At 40.6% G+C, this 17,109-nt stretch overlaps 1 protein-coding gene across 2 annotated transcripts in view; it reads left to right on the forward strand.

Annotated features, from left to right (window-relative positions):
* Positions 1-17,109, forward strand: part of ARHGAP6 (Rho GTPase activating protein 6) — a 222,823-nt gene that overhangs the window by 133,658 nt on the left and 72,056 nt on the right. The window contains exon 1 of one of the 2 annotated variants that reach the window (XM_090263916.1): positions 6,945-7,252. The exons of the other annotated variant lie outside the window; for it this stretch is intronic. Coding sequence (XP_090120042.1) covers positions 7,214-7,252 — 39 coding nt within the window. The 5' untranslated portion in view covers positions 6,945-7,213. Of the gene's footprint in view, positions 1-6,944; positions 7,253-17,109 lie in introns of those variants that run through there. 2 annotated transcript variants of the gene reach the window in all.

Here is a 17,109-nt window from a genome sequence, read left to right on the forward strand (position 1 = left end):
TGCCATACATTGAGAGAACGTCATGCCTTGAGAGAAAGGTATCTTACTCACAGGGAGGTAGCATAAGCTGGTGGTTGACCCCAAACTCTGGCGTTAAGGCCCATGAGTTTGAATCCCAAGTCTGTCACTTGCAGTCTGTTTTCTTGGACCAAGAAACCTTCTGGCACTTGATTTCTTCATGTATGAAATGGGTTCATAATAATATACCTTACTTTATAGAATTATTTAATGATTAAAGTGGGGAGTGCATAATCATGGCTAGGAATAATAATGGGTACATATTTACATCCCCAAGAAATGTTAGCTATTCCTCACATATTGAAATCCTCTAGGGATGGAGCCGAGCTCCCGGCTTATCTTATCTGTGCTGTGAGTCACTGATGAACAATCCTTACCATTAATAGTTGTGTTGACTACAAACTCTCATGGTGCTAATGAATTGTAATGTTACATTTTCTTACATTAAAAAATGTCATACCCATAGATGGATATTTAACAAGGAAGAAGGCAGTGAAACTCAATGTAGAAAATATGAACATAAATCAGCAGTGCCTGTGAGTGGAAACAACACTGGAGCACATTGTCAGGCTACGGCAGTTGAGATTACCAAAAGGTCGACAAAGTGATTATGTGCCTGAAAATTGTACAGTATGCTCTTTAAAAAAATTTTTTTAATGTATTTATTTTTAGAGCGAGGGGAAGACAGGGAGACAAACACTCATGTGTGGTTGCCTCTTGTGCGCCCCCAAGTGGGGACCTGGCCTGCAACCCACCCACGTGCCTTGACTGGGAACCGAACTGGAGACCCTTTGGTTCGCAGGCCGGCGCTCAGTCCACTGAGCCACACCAGGCAGGGCAGTATGCTTTTTATGTTGATATCAGTAAACCCTTGAATTTTGAGTCTTACCATTTTTATGAATTAAGTGATGTTTATCTATGTTTATTAGGGTACACTTCCTTGTTTCATTAATATTAACTGCTGGTATGGTAGTCAATAAGAAAGTATACTCTTAAAAATAAATGAGTTCAATATTTTTTAAAAATCACATTAACATATCATTTATTTTTCCTTATAACCATTCTCCTATGGTTTGTAGTGCCGTGTGAGGTAATCATTTGCTTGGAACACACTTTTATGAATTCCATAATTTCCTCCTGAAAGTTTGCCCTGCTTATTTGCTTTACTCTCCACAAAATTATGTGGGGGGTGGTGAGGGGAATAAAAGTCTGGGTCTGTGTGGGAGAGGGGTGGTGGACGGGGCAGAGGAGAGCAATGGGGGGAAAAATGGGACACTTGTAATACAGCAACAATAAAAAAATATGCGTCTAGGAGAGTGTGTGAGGCACATGGCCCATTTCTTGTGTATATTACATGCGTCAATCCACTCTCCCCCAGCATTATTTTTACCTCCACTTTCCAGAGCAGGTGACTGGGGCTTAGAATGGTTAGATCCTCACATGGCTAGTTGTGGGTTAAGCTGGAATTCAGAGCCAGGCGGTAAGGGTCAGCCCACAGAGCCCTCCCTGCAAGCACTGTGCTGTGACGTTGCACCTGCTTGTCACAGTGTCCCAACAGCTGGAGCTGCTTAGCTGTGGTACCACTACAAATGCCCCCTTCATGTCTAGGGCAGATTGTAGAAAGTGACATCTGAAGCAAGCCTGTGAAAGTGAAAAACAGTTTCAAGTTATCGATGCACAAGTTTGGACGTTTGAGTCTTAATCTTGGTAGCATTATTAGGCTTAATTTCTGGTACCAGTGAAAGAGAAGGGAAGAGGATAAGAATCGGCCCTTGGTATCGGAGAAGTCTGGCAGGGTCAGTGACTGGCGGAATATATAGGTAGGACACCTATCACGTGGGAGTGTGGAGTGGTGATGAGAAGGGAGGGTTGCAGGTGGTGGGGGGAGGCAGAGGTGCATGGCAAATGACTTCCGGCATTTCGAGAGAAGTAATGCCTTATGGGAAAAGTGGAAGGAATTTGCCAGCCCTGATGCTTTCCTTAATCCCAGAATATTACAGTGGTCCTCATCCTGGACTGCACATTAGAATCCCCCAGAGAGCTTTGCAAATCTACCAGTGCCTGAGCCCCAACCCAAGGGTCTAACTAATCTGATCTATACCTGTTCTGTTCTGTTTACATTAGCAGTCCTATTTACATTGTGGCTATTTATATTTAAATCAATGGAGAGCAAATCAAACTAAAAATTCAGTGATTTTGTTCCACTAGCCACATCTCAAATGCCCATTAGCCATGACTGACTAGTGGCCACCACATCAGAAAGTACAGGTAACAAAAATTTCCATCATCACAGAAAAGTCTGTTGGATCTCTCTGATCTAGAGGTGGGTGGGCGTGAGTATTCTTGAAAGTTTCAGTGATGCATTCCTTTTTTTAAAAAAATGAGCTATGCACCAAGTTATTCTAATGTACACCCAGGTCTACAAACTGTTGGTCCTTACAGTTTGTTCTAAAATTGTTCACCACTTGCATCTGAACTAATTTTGCTTTTGAAGCAAATATTCCAAGAATATTGTTAAAGCTAGACTTTTTCGGCAGTCCAAGTAATGTGAATGCATATATTTTTATTTAAAATATTGCTTGCTCCTTTCCTCTTTAAGTAAAAGTTTAGAAGAGTTCGCTGCCAGCCTTTGATTGGAAATGTGTAAGTACAGATTGCCTTTCCCACTTCGGGTGAAGTCTTACAACAATTCATGCTGATTTTGAACTACCTGTTGAAAGAGTTTAATAAATGCTCTTAAACTGAAATTGAGAGGCTGATGTCAACAGCTCACATTTGATGCAAGTTTTAGGGAGTTGTTCATCTTTCCTATAGAGAAGAACCTCTTTGAGAGGAAATCTTGGCCAAGTGTTCAGTGCAGTTGGTGAAGCCAAATGTCGTCCAATGTATTGAAACGAGAAAATGAAATTCACTTTGGTGTTTCTTTTTTTTTTTTGTTTTGGTTGATGTTGCTGACTTTGTTTTGTCTATTAGTTTTCAGTACAGAGTTTTGTATCTCCTAAATGTCATAGTCATTTATCCTTCATGCTTGCTTTATTTCCTGCTGATTTGTAAAGATCTGATTCGGGATTGAGTTCTCCAGTTTGGAGTCACATTCCTTCACCGTGCCTGCTGTATCTTTTAGATAATCTTGTTTAGTGAGCATTGACTGCCCATGTCTGTATAAATGGCTTGCTCTGCAGAGAGTCCACATGACATCTTCCCCATAATGAGTGTCCTCCTATCTGAGTGTCCTTGTTAGATGAGACCTGCAGCACTCCAGCTTCCCTCAGGATGTGAGAAGGAGCAGACAACAAAAGAAATGCCACCCCCTGCAGGATATTAGAACCAGTGACGTCATTTCTGTGCATCTGTATGAGAACCACAAGGGAATGGTCGTTTCTAGGCCCACCATCCCCAACATATAAAATGAAATGCGAATTTCTCACTCCACCCCTGAAGTTATTTCTCCAAGTATAGTATTAGACCTGATTCTCTTGGGATCCAGATTTCTTGGAAAATTGAGGGACTCTAAAAAATATATATATATATATCCCAGAGCGCTGCTTGTTTCATTGCTGCTGAAAGTCCCTTTGTGCTCTTTAAGGTAGCAGAAGGACTAAAATGTCCTTTACAATTTGTATTTTTTATGTACAGTCAGAAAAAATATTAAGGCCGTAAGTGCCAATTCTATGGGACCGGTCAAAAGAAGTTAATTGGACTGACAAAACGTGTATCAGTAGTGAATGTGACCTAAGTGAAATTTCACTGTGCCACTTTATCAGATTAAATAATAATTCTGAAACACAAAAGAACCACCTGTTTCTAAATAGGACAACCTGAAAAAGTCATTAAACATGAATTTATCTTCTTGTTCATAAAAGACTTTCTACGTGTTCTGCAAAAATGATTTATAAAAAGTAGTTTTTATTTCACCATCCAGTGAACGGCTAACATGTTCCCTTTCCATGTGAAAACGTAGAAAGTGAAGGAATGAACTGTATGTAGTCCGGTGGGAGAAGTACAGGAGAGTTCCCAGGGGCTAGGACTCTAGGTTCAGACTGCTCAGATCTGTTGTCTGTGTATACAAAAGAAGTTCCGGAAGGTGAGGTTAGCTGCTTTATCATGTACATCCTAAAATCTCACCGTACAAGTTGGTTCCTCACTCATATTGTCATGATTGGTGGGACAGCTGTGCTTCAATGATATAAACAGAAATAATCCACAATAGGAATCAAGAAAAAAGTACAGTGAGTGATTAATGCCATAGATTCCGAGGCTGTAAATTGTTGCTTGGTATCCTGGGCTCATGAAGAGGTAAATGGGTAAAAGGTGGCTGTTGTGTTTTTGGCACTTTTTCTGGGTAGCAAAATTCTTCTACAGACTGGACCTTTTCATTGCTTCCTAATATTTATTTCTAAGGCTGTTTGGGTGACTTTTTGGCCTCTTAATGGTTCTACTTAAAGAGTTGATTCTTGAATTTTAAAGAAGATTCCTTGTCTTCACCCTTTGTTCTTCTGGCTTGAATGCATTTTTCCAAAGAATCCCAAAGGTACACAATGTCTTTATTATTTCTGCATTTTCTCACAAGGCCTGACTTGGTTCCACTCTTAAAATTGACTAGGAGATTCATAAGATATTGTCTCTTGAGATTATTTGAGATTATTCACTTAAAGAAATAGTTACCTTCTGGATTAAGAAGTACAAATAGGTAGTTACAAAATAGTCACGGGCATGTTAAGTACAGTATAGGGGATATAGTCAATATTATTATTATAATCTGTGGTGCCAGGTGGGCACTGGAAATATCAGGGGAAACACTTTGTAAAGTATATGATTGTCTGATCACTATGTTGTACGCCTGAAACTAACACAAAATAATACTGAGTGTAAATAAAAAGAAACCGTCACTTTCTTAGGAAACATTAATTGACCTGATGATGTATGTCCCCATCAATTATTGATTTGACAGGCCTCTCCAGTCTTAGGTTATCATTGTTATTGAATCACTGTGACTATTTCTCCTTGGACACTAATGACACAGCTCCAACTAGTGTTGATTTAGGGCGGCGCCTTTGTCTTCCAGTTAATTTGTAAGCGTCATGGCTGTTGGTTGCAAGGTGTGAATCTTGGTGCAAGTTACTCAACCTCTCTGAGCTTCTGTTTCCCCATCTATAATAAGGGGATAACAGTGTGATGTACCTTTTTATCATTCTTTCAGTGGTTAAATAAATCAATGCCAATAACGTACTCAGAACAATGTCTGACACTTAATAAGCATTCAATGAAAACTAAATGTTGATTTCATCTATTCATACACTAAATATCATTTGCGTAACAACTAGTTAATGGCATACTTATCAGTTTCATCTGAAATATTATATTCAATCACTTTAAATGAGAGTATATTCCATTAATGAGTATCCAGATTACACAAACCGTATTCACTGTCTGCTGGAATCATGGCTGTTTTCAACATCCAGATTTCCAGGGTAGTGGAGGTAGAGGTATATACAGTAACAGTAGCTTTTTACTCTGAATTTCTCTTTAAGTTCAGTTATTCTAGTAAAGAAAACCATCTGATATATTTTATTGTGTTTAAATTTTTTTCCCTGGCTAAATATTGAAGTACCAGCAGCAACAGAAGCTGTGTGTGGCTTACATCATGCGATGATTAACCTTATGAAATCCTAGTAAAAAAACACACAGTCTCTAAACTTTGAGTCAGTAAGATCTTCCATGAAATTGTTTCTCAGTTTGTCAGTTATAACCACAGTGATTCTTTCGTTGGAATCCACTTGAGACCACGAGAGAACGGTAACTTCATATTGACTGGGAAACAAAGATGTCTTTTGAGTTGCTTTTGGTTCAGTGCCCTGTGGAATATATACAGAGCAAGGTCATTGGTGGTCGGGATATGTTTTTAATCTTTCCTTTTCTCTCTGCTTTTCGTGGATCTCTCCCTGCCACCACCAAGCGTCACTCCCGCCCCCACCTGCGCACTCTTAAACATGCCCACGTGGTTACATGTACTCTGACCTCCACACCCTGTGTTCAGGAAATGAACAGCTTCTCAAGGACTATTGTTCCGCAAAGAGCGTAAAATTCAGAGCATGTGTTGTGCTTCAGTATGAAAGATAATGAAACGTTTTTTTTTTTTTAATGTGTTTTACTAGTGTTAGAAAAATGAAATCAGTGGCTTTAAACTATAACTTAAGAATAAAGAATTTGTTCTGAACAGAGAAATCTCCCTGTGTGCTCTGTCCTGCTCAGGGGTTTTACCCGAGGCTCCCAACATTCTTGGGTTGATTCCTAATAAGGACAGTTTGCACAGTTACAATCCAATTACCATTTGCAGATCCCTGTGGCAAGGGGGACGTTATTTTTAGAGGAATCCTTTCTTAACTCCAGAATATCTCTTACAAATCATCTTACTCAAATAAAAAGCAGGAGATCCAGTTTCGATTTCTCTGCATTCCTTTTATCCCACACAGCACTCTCTCTTTCTACACACACACACACACACACACACACACACACACACACTTGCACACTCACTCAGTGACACAGCCTGCCTCCATTCTGAAGGGACAAGAACTTCTCAATGGTCTGATGAAAAGACTACAGATTTTGGGTCCCTGGATTCATGGTAGAGGAAGTCTCTGGCAACAAAAGGTATTGTGGGAGTCACAGCTATGCCAGCTGGGCCATTTCTCAGACACTTGATGTAATCTGCCATTTCAGGATGCATTTTTCACCAAACAAATTTTTTAAAACAGACTGAAGTTCCTACTCCAAGTCTAGTTCAGTTAAATTAGAAAGGACAGCAAAGACGTGACCAAATACAATTCATGGGTGAGCAATGTAAATATCTATACTTATACTTCTTTTCAAGAAGATTATTGTGATGAAATGGTATCTTGTGATTTTGAAGAAATGTAGATTGATCAGCATCAGAGACGTGTGACAGCTAAGCACAGTCTGTGCCAAGGGAGATTTATGAGAACGTTCTTTTTAGATTGATCGATAATGTTGGAACAGCCTGAAATGAGCGAACTGGAGCGGGAAGGAGCGTGTCATGCTGAAATGGACAGCGTAATTGGGCTGATTTTTGCACAAGATTCAGCACCAGCTGTTTGAGGTGGGAAAGGATAAATTGGCTTATCTTCCCCGCTGGAATTATTGAACTCAGTGCAACATTTTAGTTGCTGTGGCTATGATAAATATCGGCTTTGGAGAACAACTCAGATATCAGGTAAGGCTAATAATAAATCTAGTGTGCTCTGTTTTACAAATGAGGAAAACCTTAGACCTCTGAATTTTTAAACCTTGTCTGGCTTACCTAATGTTAAGGGTCTGTCTCATAATGAAAGGACTCAGTGATGGAAAGAGGCAGAATGTGACCCTTATGGCCCAGATCCCTCTCTGCTACTGCAGGAGTCACCTAACTTCTTTAGACCTTACTCTGTCCTTTGTTAAGGTAGCAGTTTGTATTGATCAATCATGAGAAGTGATGAGATAAAAATAATTGTTATGGGTCTAGATTCTGCTGCCTGCAAATACCAGCTCTGCCACTTACTAGGTGTGTGATCTTAACAAGTTACTTAAGACCTGTGTCTAGGTTTCCTTATCTGAAATAGGGGGATAATAATGGCAACACATTTCTTAGAATTCTTATAAGAATTAAGTGAGTTAATATAAATAAAGGGCTTAGAAAAGTAACTAGCAGAGCGCGGGCCATCTATAAATGTTAAGAGTCTCTCCAAGGTCTAATCCATCTTTGGAAGTCTTTTGTTATAATTTCAGTGAACTAAATTTAATTATAGAAAGACAAGCAAAACCATTAGCTTGTCTGTCATTAAGAAATTTATAATCTTGCAAGTGTTTTTGTTTTCCACACCCCTGGGATCTATGCAGGCTGTTTACCTCTCCATCCAAATTCCAAGTGAAGATTAACACTCAGAATTAAATTGGTGGCTGGTACATGAGTCCACAGTTCAGCTTCAGATACACAGAAATGAAACTGGACTTTTGTTCTGATGCTTTTGCCTTTAGGGACTTCCACGTTGTGGTTATGTCCCCTCTGTGCAAACCAATGGAAAGGTTCTTTCCACTGGAAATAAAATGTGAATGACTTTTTTTTTTAATGGTGATAGCACAGCATTGGGTTTGACAATGTTCATTTTTATTTCTCTGATTTATCAGTAATCCAGGTGAACAGGCCATTTGCACATAATTACTTTTATTTTACCCAAGCTTTTACATACTTTCCAGTATCCCAGTTCTTGCTATTTGTGTGATTTCTTTACCGGCTCTTTGGGATATTGCCCAGAGAAACAAAATCCTAGGAGAGGACCAAAATGTTGATCACACAAGGCAAATCCTAACCATAGGCATGCCTTTACTTTTAGTCTAGTCTAAGAATCATCGAACTTTCTCTGTAAAAGGCAAGATAGTAAATATTTTCAGCCTTGCAGGCCAGAAATGTCTCTGCCAAACTCAACTCTGCAGTCAATACCTAAATGAATGTGGTCGTGTTGTAATAAAACTTTATACAAAGAACCAATCAGTAGGCAGGCTTTGGCTCACAGGTGGTCGTTTGCCAGACCTCTGCTTGTCATCATCCCCATTTCGTAGATTAGGGAAGCAAAACACAGGGAGAGGGAAGATAGCTTGCTAAAAGCCGCGCGGCCAGAAAGTGGCAGAACTTGGACTCAAACGTAGGCAGCCTAGCTTGCCAACCCTTCCTTTTAGCCACTACCCCCAAGCTGCGGCCGGGGGAGGGGGGGAGATAATTCATCTCTTCCTGGGATGCTCATCTCTTGAAATCTGCCTGGCTTGTTCCCTCACCTCCATGAGAGTTGGCTCAAATATCATGTTCTCAGTAAGGGTACCCTGGAAGCCCCCCTCCCACAGCACTCTTGACTCCCCTCCCCCTACTATATCTCCTCTATTCTCTCTGGGGCTTTTCACCTTGTACTTACTATGTAATTTGCACATCCGTTAGGTTTCTTTCTCATCACTTTCCCCCACCAGCCTGGGAGCTCTGTGAGGGCAATAAACAGTTAATGTACTAAGGCGAAAGGTAAAAATGGACTGTCGTACCTACCAACTGTTCAGAGTTTTCTAAAAGTTCTGCTTAAAAAAAACCATGACCAGAATAGATAACTAAAACATAAAAGTTATGCAGGATATAGATACGTTCAATGTTCTTAAAGATCGGTTGAGAAGGAGTGGTAGAAAAATGAAGAAAGGAAGAATTAGCAAATGTCATTCTGTTGAGTTCATGAAGGAATAACCTCTTTTAAGAGTCCAAACAGGGGTGTGACAGCTACACAAATACCCTCGGGTTTGCCCGGAAGCTCGTGAAGAGGGGAGTTCCTTGTCATTGGTGATGTGTTTATTTTGGAGTTATAAAGAACTCGGCAGCCTTTCAGAAATGTTGGTTGTGAGCCTGGTCTTGAAACTTATGCCATGCTTTGGCAACACACTGTGATTATCTGGGCACCTTGGCTGTACTAATTATCTGGACATGACAGCTGGCCACAGTGGAAAACAGTTCGAAGTAAGACGGCCCCTGGCATGGTTGATCTCAATGGTATGCCATTTTTCAGGCCGCAAGTTACTGATCTGGTCTGTTCTTCTGCTTCTCACCCATATGGAACCACAATTTAGCAGCTGGCTTGTAAATACCTAGAAAAGACATCTTACCCATAGTGGACTCATTTCATGATGACTAATTCAACACACAATTCTGAAGAGTTTTTCGTGCCACTAAAACTGCCACATTTAAAAAGGGGTGCAAATTTACAGTCATGATCATTAATGTTAATTATAACTGAAATAACCATGTACTCAGGGCTTGCTGGGAGCTAATAAGCACCCTACCAGAAATTCACTGGCATTGTCTCACGTGATGACGACTAACCTGAAAGTTGTCTTGTTCTTTGCTCCCATCTTACTGTGAGGAAACTGGGGCTCAGAGAGATTCTGAATCTTTCCGAAGAGCCCATACTTGTTTAAACCCAAGTCCTCGCCATCATACCAGTGGGTCTCAGCCTTCATTGTGCAAAGATAAGAATCATCTAGCAATGCTGGTTTTTGTTGAAGGTGCTTGGGCCCTGTTTCTTATCATCCTGGTTTTGTAAATCTGCCTTAGAGCCCAGAAACCTGCATATTTAAGAAGAATCAACTACCTAGGTCTGCAGGCCATATTTTGAGCAGTTGTGTATCACTCTTTGCTGGCTCCTGTGGCCTTGGAAAGTTTACAGTTGGTTGAGGTTAAAGAGATGCTGCAATTAGAGACTAGTCTCAAGGACATAAGAAAACAATGTGGGAGAGACCAAAACCAAAATTATTTCAATCAATTTTAGTTCATGGGAAAATCAAGTCTATTTGGAAAGATGCAATTCAGCTCAAAAGAATGACCTTTCTGAATAAATCACAGATATTAGATTGTTGATTTTTGAGTTTGTTTTTTGCTTCTTTTTTCTAAATATGGAGACATATATTTCTGGTGGAAAGAAAACCTCTCTAATGCTTTTGGTAATGCTCTCCAGTTAATATAGATTGTATTATATAGAGACTTTTTACTTAACTTGTCTCTTTTAAATTGGTTTGTGGTTTTTGTGTTTCTTAATATTAGTTTTAACTAACTTCCGTGATTGTTTATTTACATTATAGACAGAATATTACACATAATAATGCATAATATACATAAGAATATATAGTGCATGCCTTTGATGGTAAATAAAGCTCATAAATGATTGTTACTATCTCCTGACACCACCATTTGGAAGCGATGCTATGTAATTCGGGCCAAGGCTTCTCAGCCTGTGCACTATGGAAATTTGGGGCCAGATGCTTGTTTACCGTGGGTATCTTTCCTGTGTATGGTAGGATGTTGATTAGACATATGACCTCTACCCACTAGATGCCAGTAGCACCCTTCCCAGAGTCCAGACAGCCAAACATGTTTCCAGACATTGCCGAATGTTCCAAGGGGGCCAAATAACCCCCAAGAACCACTGTGCTAGATCCTTTTGTATCATATTGCTGCCCTTTATTGCTGCTGTTTCATAGTACTTCAGAATAAAAGGACATTTTTACAACTGTAACAAACAAACTGAAACAAATTTGAAATCATTCACCGTCAGTCTTTAAAAAAAGCTCCTGTGATGAGCACTTAGAAGACTACATCCAGAGAGCCTGAAAATGAGTCATCCATTTATGAGAGAAGCAGTCATGGAAAAATGCTAGCCTGGAACACGCAGTTGAGAATTCAGAAACAACCAGAACTCCATTGTAGGCTGTGCGGGTGGGCTTTGGCCCTCTCCCGGGTGCTTGTTTATTACGTTATGGTCCATGTCATGAGGGTGACAGGACAGCATTGACCTTTGTGTTCATGCCTTCCTGCTCATACAGGGTCTGAGGAGTGAGTATTGGTGTCATGGACTCATCATTCCTCGGGCTCAGTATTATTACATTTACTTCCCTCATGTGCAGGCATTTTTGGGCTCACCGCGGTCTTTGTTCCAAAAAACTGTTTCCTAGCATTTTATTCAAATCCAGAAGACATTCTCCCACATAGATGCAACATTGCATGGCTTCATTCATTTCTGACTTCTTATTGAACTCATGATGTATCTGATTCATTTAGTCCTTTGATTGATAGATATTTATTCAGTGACAGTTAAGAACCAGGTACTCTTAGATACTGGGAACACCAAGCAAGGTAAATAAACCAGCCAAGTTTCTTGCCCTCATGAGTCTAGCTGATATATGTAGGTCATGATGCAGACTCCTAGGACTGGGTCTCTGCCATATGATAGTAGGTAATAAATATGTGTAGGGTGCTAACTGACCCTAATCTCTATATCAGCAGTCAACAGAACTACAGCCAGCAGGCCAAATCCAGCATGCTGCCTGTTTTTGGATGACCCACAGCTGAGAATGGTTTTCACATTTTAAATGGTTGAAAAAAAATAAAAAGAATAATACTTGTGACATAAAAATTATATGAGATTTGAATTTTAGTGTCCAGGAGTAAAGCTTTATTGGAACCTTTGTTTGCGTATGATTTATGGCTGCTTTTGTGCTTCATTGGCAGAGCTGAGTAGTTGCAGCAGAGACCATATGACCCCCCCAAGCCTAAAATATTTACTATATGTAACTGTCTGAAATTTACTATATGTAACTGTCTGGAAGCCTCTCCAGCTCAAATCATTGTTAGCACCTTAGCACCAGGAAGTAGGAAGATAAGGATCTGATCGGAGGTCAAGACTTACTTTAGAAGTGTCTGGAAACATACCCTCAACTAAACTCAATCCCCTTTGCCCCACCTACCTTTTTATCTGAGGATCCCTCCTATTCCTTCTTTATTAATTTCCTACTGTTGATGCAACAAGTTACCAAAAACTTGAAACATCACAAATGGAATACCTTATAGTTCTGGAGGTCAGAAGTCTGACATGGGTCTCACTGGGGTAAAATCAAAGGCTGTCTTCTTTCTGGGGACGCTGGAGGAGAATCTGTGCCTTTCCTTTTCCAGCTTTTAGAGGCTGCCTGCACTTCTTGGCTCCTGGCTCTTTCCCCCATCTTTAAATATACCAGCCTCACATCTCTCTCTTTCTCTGTGTCTCTCTTTGTCTCTCAGTCTCTGTCTCTCTCTCTTCTCTTCTCTTCTCTGCTTTTGTTGTCACATTTTCTTCTCTGACTCTGCCACCCCTGTCTTTCTCTTGTAAGGACTCTTGGGCTTAGGCTGGGTTCACCTGCATAATCCAGAATAATGTCCGTGTTTGAAACAATTCTCCCAAGGCCTGACTAGCACAGCTGCCCTGCTTTCAGGAGAGCACCACACTCGTTTCTCTTTCTGGGCTTGGACTGTAGCATTCTGTTGAGCCATCGACTGTTACAAGAACTAGTCTTAGGAGAAAATAACTGTACATTCAAGGCATTGCAAATAGACAAAGGTTGTTCTCTCTTTTCGCTGATAACTCCAAATTTACTAAAGAAGTTTAAAAACCTAAGAAGTTAAGAATCACAGGCCGTGATATATAATGGACAAAGAGAAATTTAAAGCATCACACTTCACCTTTTATTATGCTAAGTATGTAATCATTTGTAAACAGTTTCAAAAACTATATATTACTTGATTGCATTTAGAACTGGTTTAGTTGGGAGAAGAAAACGAAGACTCGAGAAAGATGTAAACTGGCCAGGTCCTGTTTTGCCAGATTTGGGAATGTGTTTTATGTATGTATGTATGTATGTATGTATTTATCTTTTAAAAATAAGATTATTGCTCTGGCCAGAATGGCTCAGTTAGTTGAGCATCATTCCACAAATCAAAAGGTCACCGGTTCCGTTCCCGGTCAGGACACATACCTGGGTTGCAGGTTCAGTCCCTGGTCGGGGCACATATGGAAGACAACCGATTGAAGTTTCTCTCTCACATCAATGTTTCTCTCCCTCTCTTTCTCCCCCCTTCCCCTCTCTCTAAAATGAAAAATGAAACTTAAAAATTTTTAAAAAGGTGGTTATCGTTTTAAGATTGTCAGAACTTGAACACTTTTCTTCTTTCCTCACAAAACCTAATTCCCTTCTGCTCTTTCTTATCTTGGTGATTAGTGTGCCATCCTCCCAGTTGCTCAAGACAGAAACTTAAGTCATCCTAGATTACTTTGTCCCACTTCACCGCTGCATCCAATTTGTCCCCAAGCATGTATGTAGTCTGAGTGTCTCCCTGTCTGTTCAAATTTCAATCCTCATCTTACCTAGCCCAGCATCTTTTCTCGTTTCTACATCTTTGACTTGGTCCCTTCCTCAATTCCTATATAAATTGGTTTCCAATGTTCTTTCCTTTACTTTTTTTTTTAATTTTATTTTTTGGTTTTCCAATGACAGTTGTCCCATTTTTCCCCCTTTGCTCTCCCCCACCCAGCCCACCCCTTCTCCCACAATCATATCCCTCCAATGTTCTTTTCTGTATGTACATCTGAGCATGTTTCTCTCTTACTGGGGGGTACTTGATGGCTGGCCATCACCTACTGAGGAAAATTCAATCTACTTTGCAATGCGCATGGAGAAGGCCCTCCAGGACCTGGCCCTGAATGCTGCATGGCTCCCCCCACCCTCCCACCCCCGCTCTTTTCCTCCTTTCAGTCTTGTCATTTCCCAAAACAAACCCATTCTCTTGAATTCATTTGCCTTGAAAACCACTGGTTTTTTTTCCCACCATTGTATTTCTACTGGACAAAGCCTTGCATTTCCACTGGGCAAAAGCTTACCCTCTTATTCAGCTTTCAAGTCTCCATTGAAACGCTGCCTTCTCTATAAAGCCTTTCTTGAACCCCCAGACAGATGTCAAAGCCTTTCCTCCCGGGTACCCCATTGCATTTGGTACTGACTTCTAGTATCACAATCTCTGTATGTAATGGATTGCATGTGTTCTTTTTACCAAAGTTTAACTCCTTACAGAAGGGGCCGAGTCTAGGACTGTCCCAAGTCTAGGACTGTTCTTAGCCTGTATTTGGTGCCTATTCAATTTTGTTTGAATTAATTAACCAGGAGGATGTAGTAAATAAAAAGAAAATGTGTCTTCTAGGACTTGGTTTATTTCGCTCATAAGCCATGATTCAGAGGTTGGCAAACTTCAGCCCACTGGCCAAATTCAGCTTTCCACCTTATTTTTATACGTGAAGTTTTATTGGAACACTGCCGTATTTATTCATTTATGAGTTGTCTGTGGCTGTTTTCATGCCACAAAGGCAAAATTGAGTGGTTTTGACAGTGGTTTTGACAGAGACCATATGGCCTATAAAAGTCTGATATATTTACTATCTGGTCTTTTATAGAAAGAGATAGCCAACCCCTGCTAAATAAAGATAATTGAGCCCATTCGAGCTCACATTTTTAAATGCTTTTAAATAACAGGTATGTAATTCCATTAGCTGTTGGCTCCCTTAGGTACCTAAACTTCACATTAGAGGTCACTAATTCATCTGGAATTTCCCATTTGGGGGGGGGGGACAGTTCACTGATATTGTAACTCATGATGCCCTAAGCTTAAAGGGTATGAGTGAGGGGTACACCCAAGGCCTGAGTCCCCAGCTCCTAAGTGTCCACATTTGTGTTTAGTCCAGTTTTACCAAAAAAGAAAGGAAAAAAGCCAAATGCGCTGGATCTGGAAAAAAATATTTTTCATTGTTGTTCTATTACAGTTGTCCCATTTTCCCCCTTGCTCTCTCCTACCTCACCCACCACCCCTCTCCCACAGTCAGTCCCCACCCTGTTGTTCTGTCCACGGGTCATTTATACAGCTTTTTAACATATTTTTAAAATTTATTTATTTTCATCACTTAGCTTTTATTACATGAAATTTTTAAAATAATTTGTTTATTTATTTATTTATTTGTAGAGAGAGGGGAAAGGAGAAAGAGAGGGAAACATCACTGTGTGGTTGCCTCTCACTCGCGCCCCCAACTGGGGACCTGACGTGCAACCTAGTCATGTGCCCTGACTGGGAATCGAACCAGCGACACTTGGTTCGCAGGCCGACGCTCAGTCCACTGAGCCACAGCAGCCAGGGTTATACAGCTTTTTTTTTTTTTTTTTTAGTTCAACAGATGTGATTGCAGCTTTCCCATTTTGCCTAGACTTGCTCACTCATTCCCCTCCGCAGACTCATTCCGACATCACGCTCCCCGAGCCTCTTCTAAGCTCCTGTTAACCTTCATCATTTTCTTCTGATGCAGAGTCGTACTGGTGAAGACAAACAAACAAACACAAGCCCTCACTTCCTCTAACTCCTGCTCAGGTACGGCCTTCTCTGTGAGGTCTCTCCCGGTCGCTCTAACTAAAGCTGTGTCTATTTGCTCTCTGCTCGCCTTCCCTGCCTTCTGTCCCCTCCCTAGCAGTTAACATTCTTTAACACACTATATACACTTTACTTACATTGTCTGTATTCCTCCTCTACTAGAGTATAATATCTCCATTGAAAAAAACAATGAATTAATAAATAAGTGAATCCCAAATAGAGAGGGAAAACATCGAAGCATTGACATAGTGCCATTTCACTCTTTGGAATGAACATTCTAGGCAGGAATCTGCTGCCACTAGGGAGCAAAGCTATTTTAATAGTTGCTGGTGCCAGTCTTTCTGTCTCCCCTTCTCAAGGTGAGTGATGAGGATGGTGAAGTCTTATGGGATTCCTTAAGGGTTCCACACATCCACAACAAATCTTTGGCAGTGCCTGCGGGGCCAGCAGGTTCCTTTCTTCCGGAACTTTTCTCGATTGTTGATGAAACAATAGGTAATTCTTCAAAGCTCTTGGGCCCTGGTTGATATCCGTAATTCAGAGGAAGCCATCTTCCGTCACAGGACAGTGGACCTCAGAGGAGTGTGAAGCATTGTTTCAAAGGCCGTCCCTTTCTCACTGTCTGCGTGAAGGGCAGAGCCATTCAGTCCCAGTGCACATGAGAGGTGTGTGTGCATACACACAAATGAAGTCAGGGCTGCGGCAGCCTTCGCTGTGGGTCTTTCCCTAATTGCAGAATTCGTTTTTATTTCATGCCGGGTTTGGGCTTTGTTCTTTTTCTACAGGAACACCCAAACTGTTGGCTTTCTGCTGCCATCTTGACCAGAACTGCTTTGATTCTTTGATGTGGATTGTTTGATCAGCAAATGTCTCATGTCTCTAAAAATTTATGCAGCTTGTATTGATCATATCTCTGAACTTATTAGAATAAAATCTCATTAGCATGCTGTAACTAGAAACTCAGAGGTTACAATTTAGCATGGACTTTAAAGGCACTAAGGTTTTTAGCTTGAGTCCTGATTGGTTCCAAATCTTGTAAGTTTTATAAATAAATATGTGTGTGTGTGTATTTTACTATAATATTTACATATATTACTATAATATTAATATAATGTACCAACCCTGGCTGGTTTGGCTCAGTGGATTGAGCGTCGGCCTGCGAGCTAAGTGTCGCTGGTTCGATCTTCCAGTCAGGGCACATCAGAGAAGGAAAACTCTGACTCCAAAAAACCTCCGCTGCCTTGCGGCATACCTCTTCAGGGGAAAGGCTAAGGGAGTAAACCCCGACAGAAAAT

This window comes from Furipterus horrens, unplaced genomic scaffold (assembly GCF_987537825.1).
Source record: "Furipterus horrens unplaced genomic scaffold, mFurHor1.1.pri manual_scaffold_17, whole genome shotgun sequence".
Lineage (NCBI taxonomy): Eukaryota > Metazoa > Chordata > Mammalia > Chiroptera > Furipteridae > Furipterus > Furipterus horrens.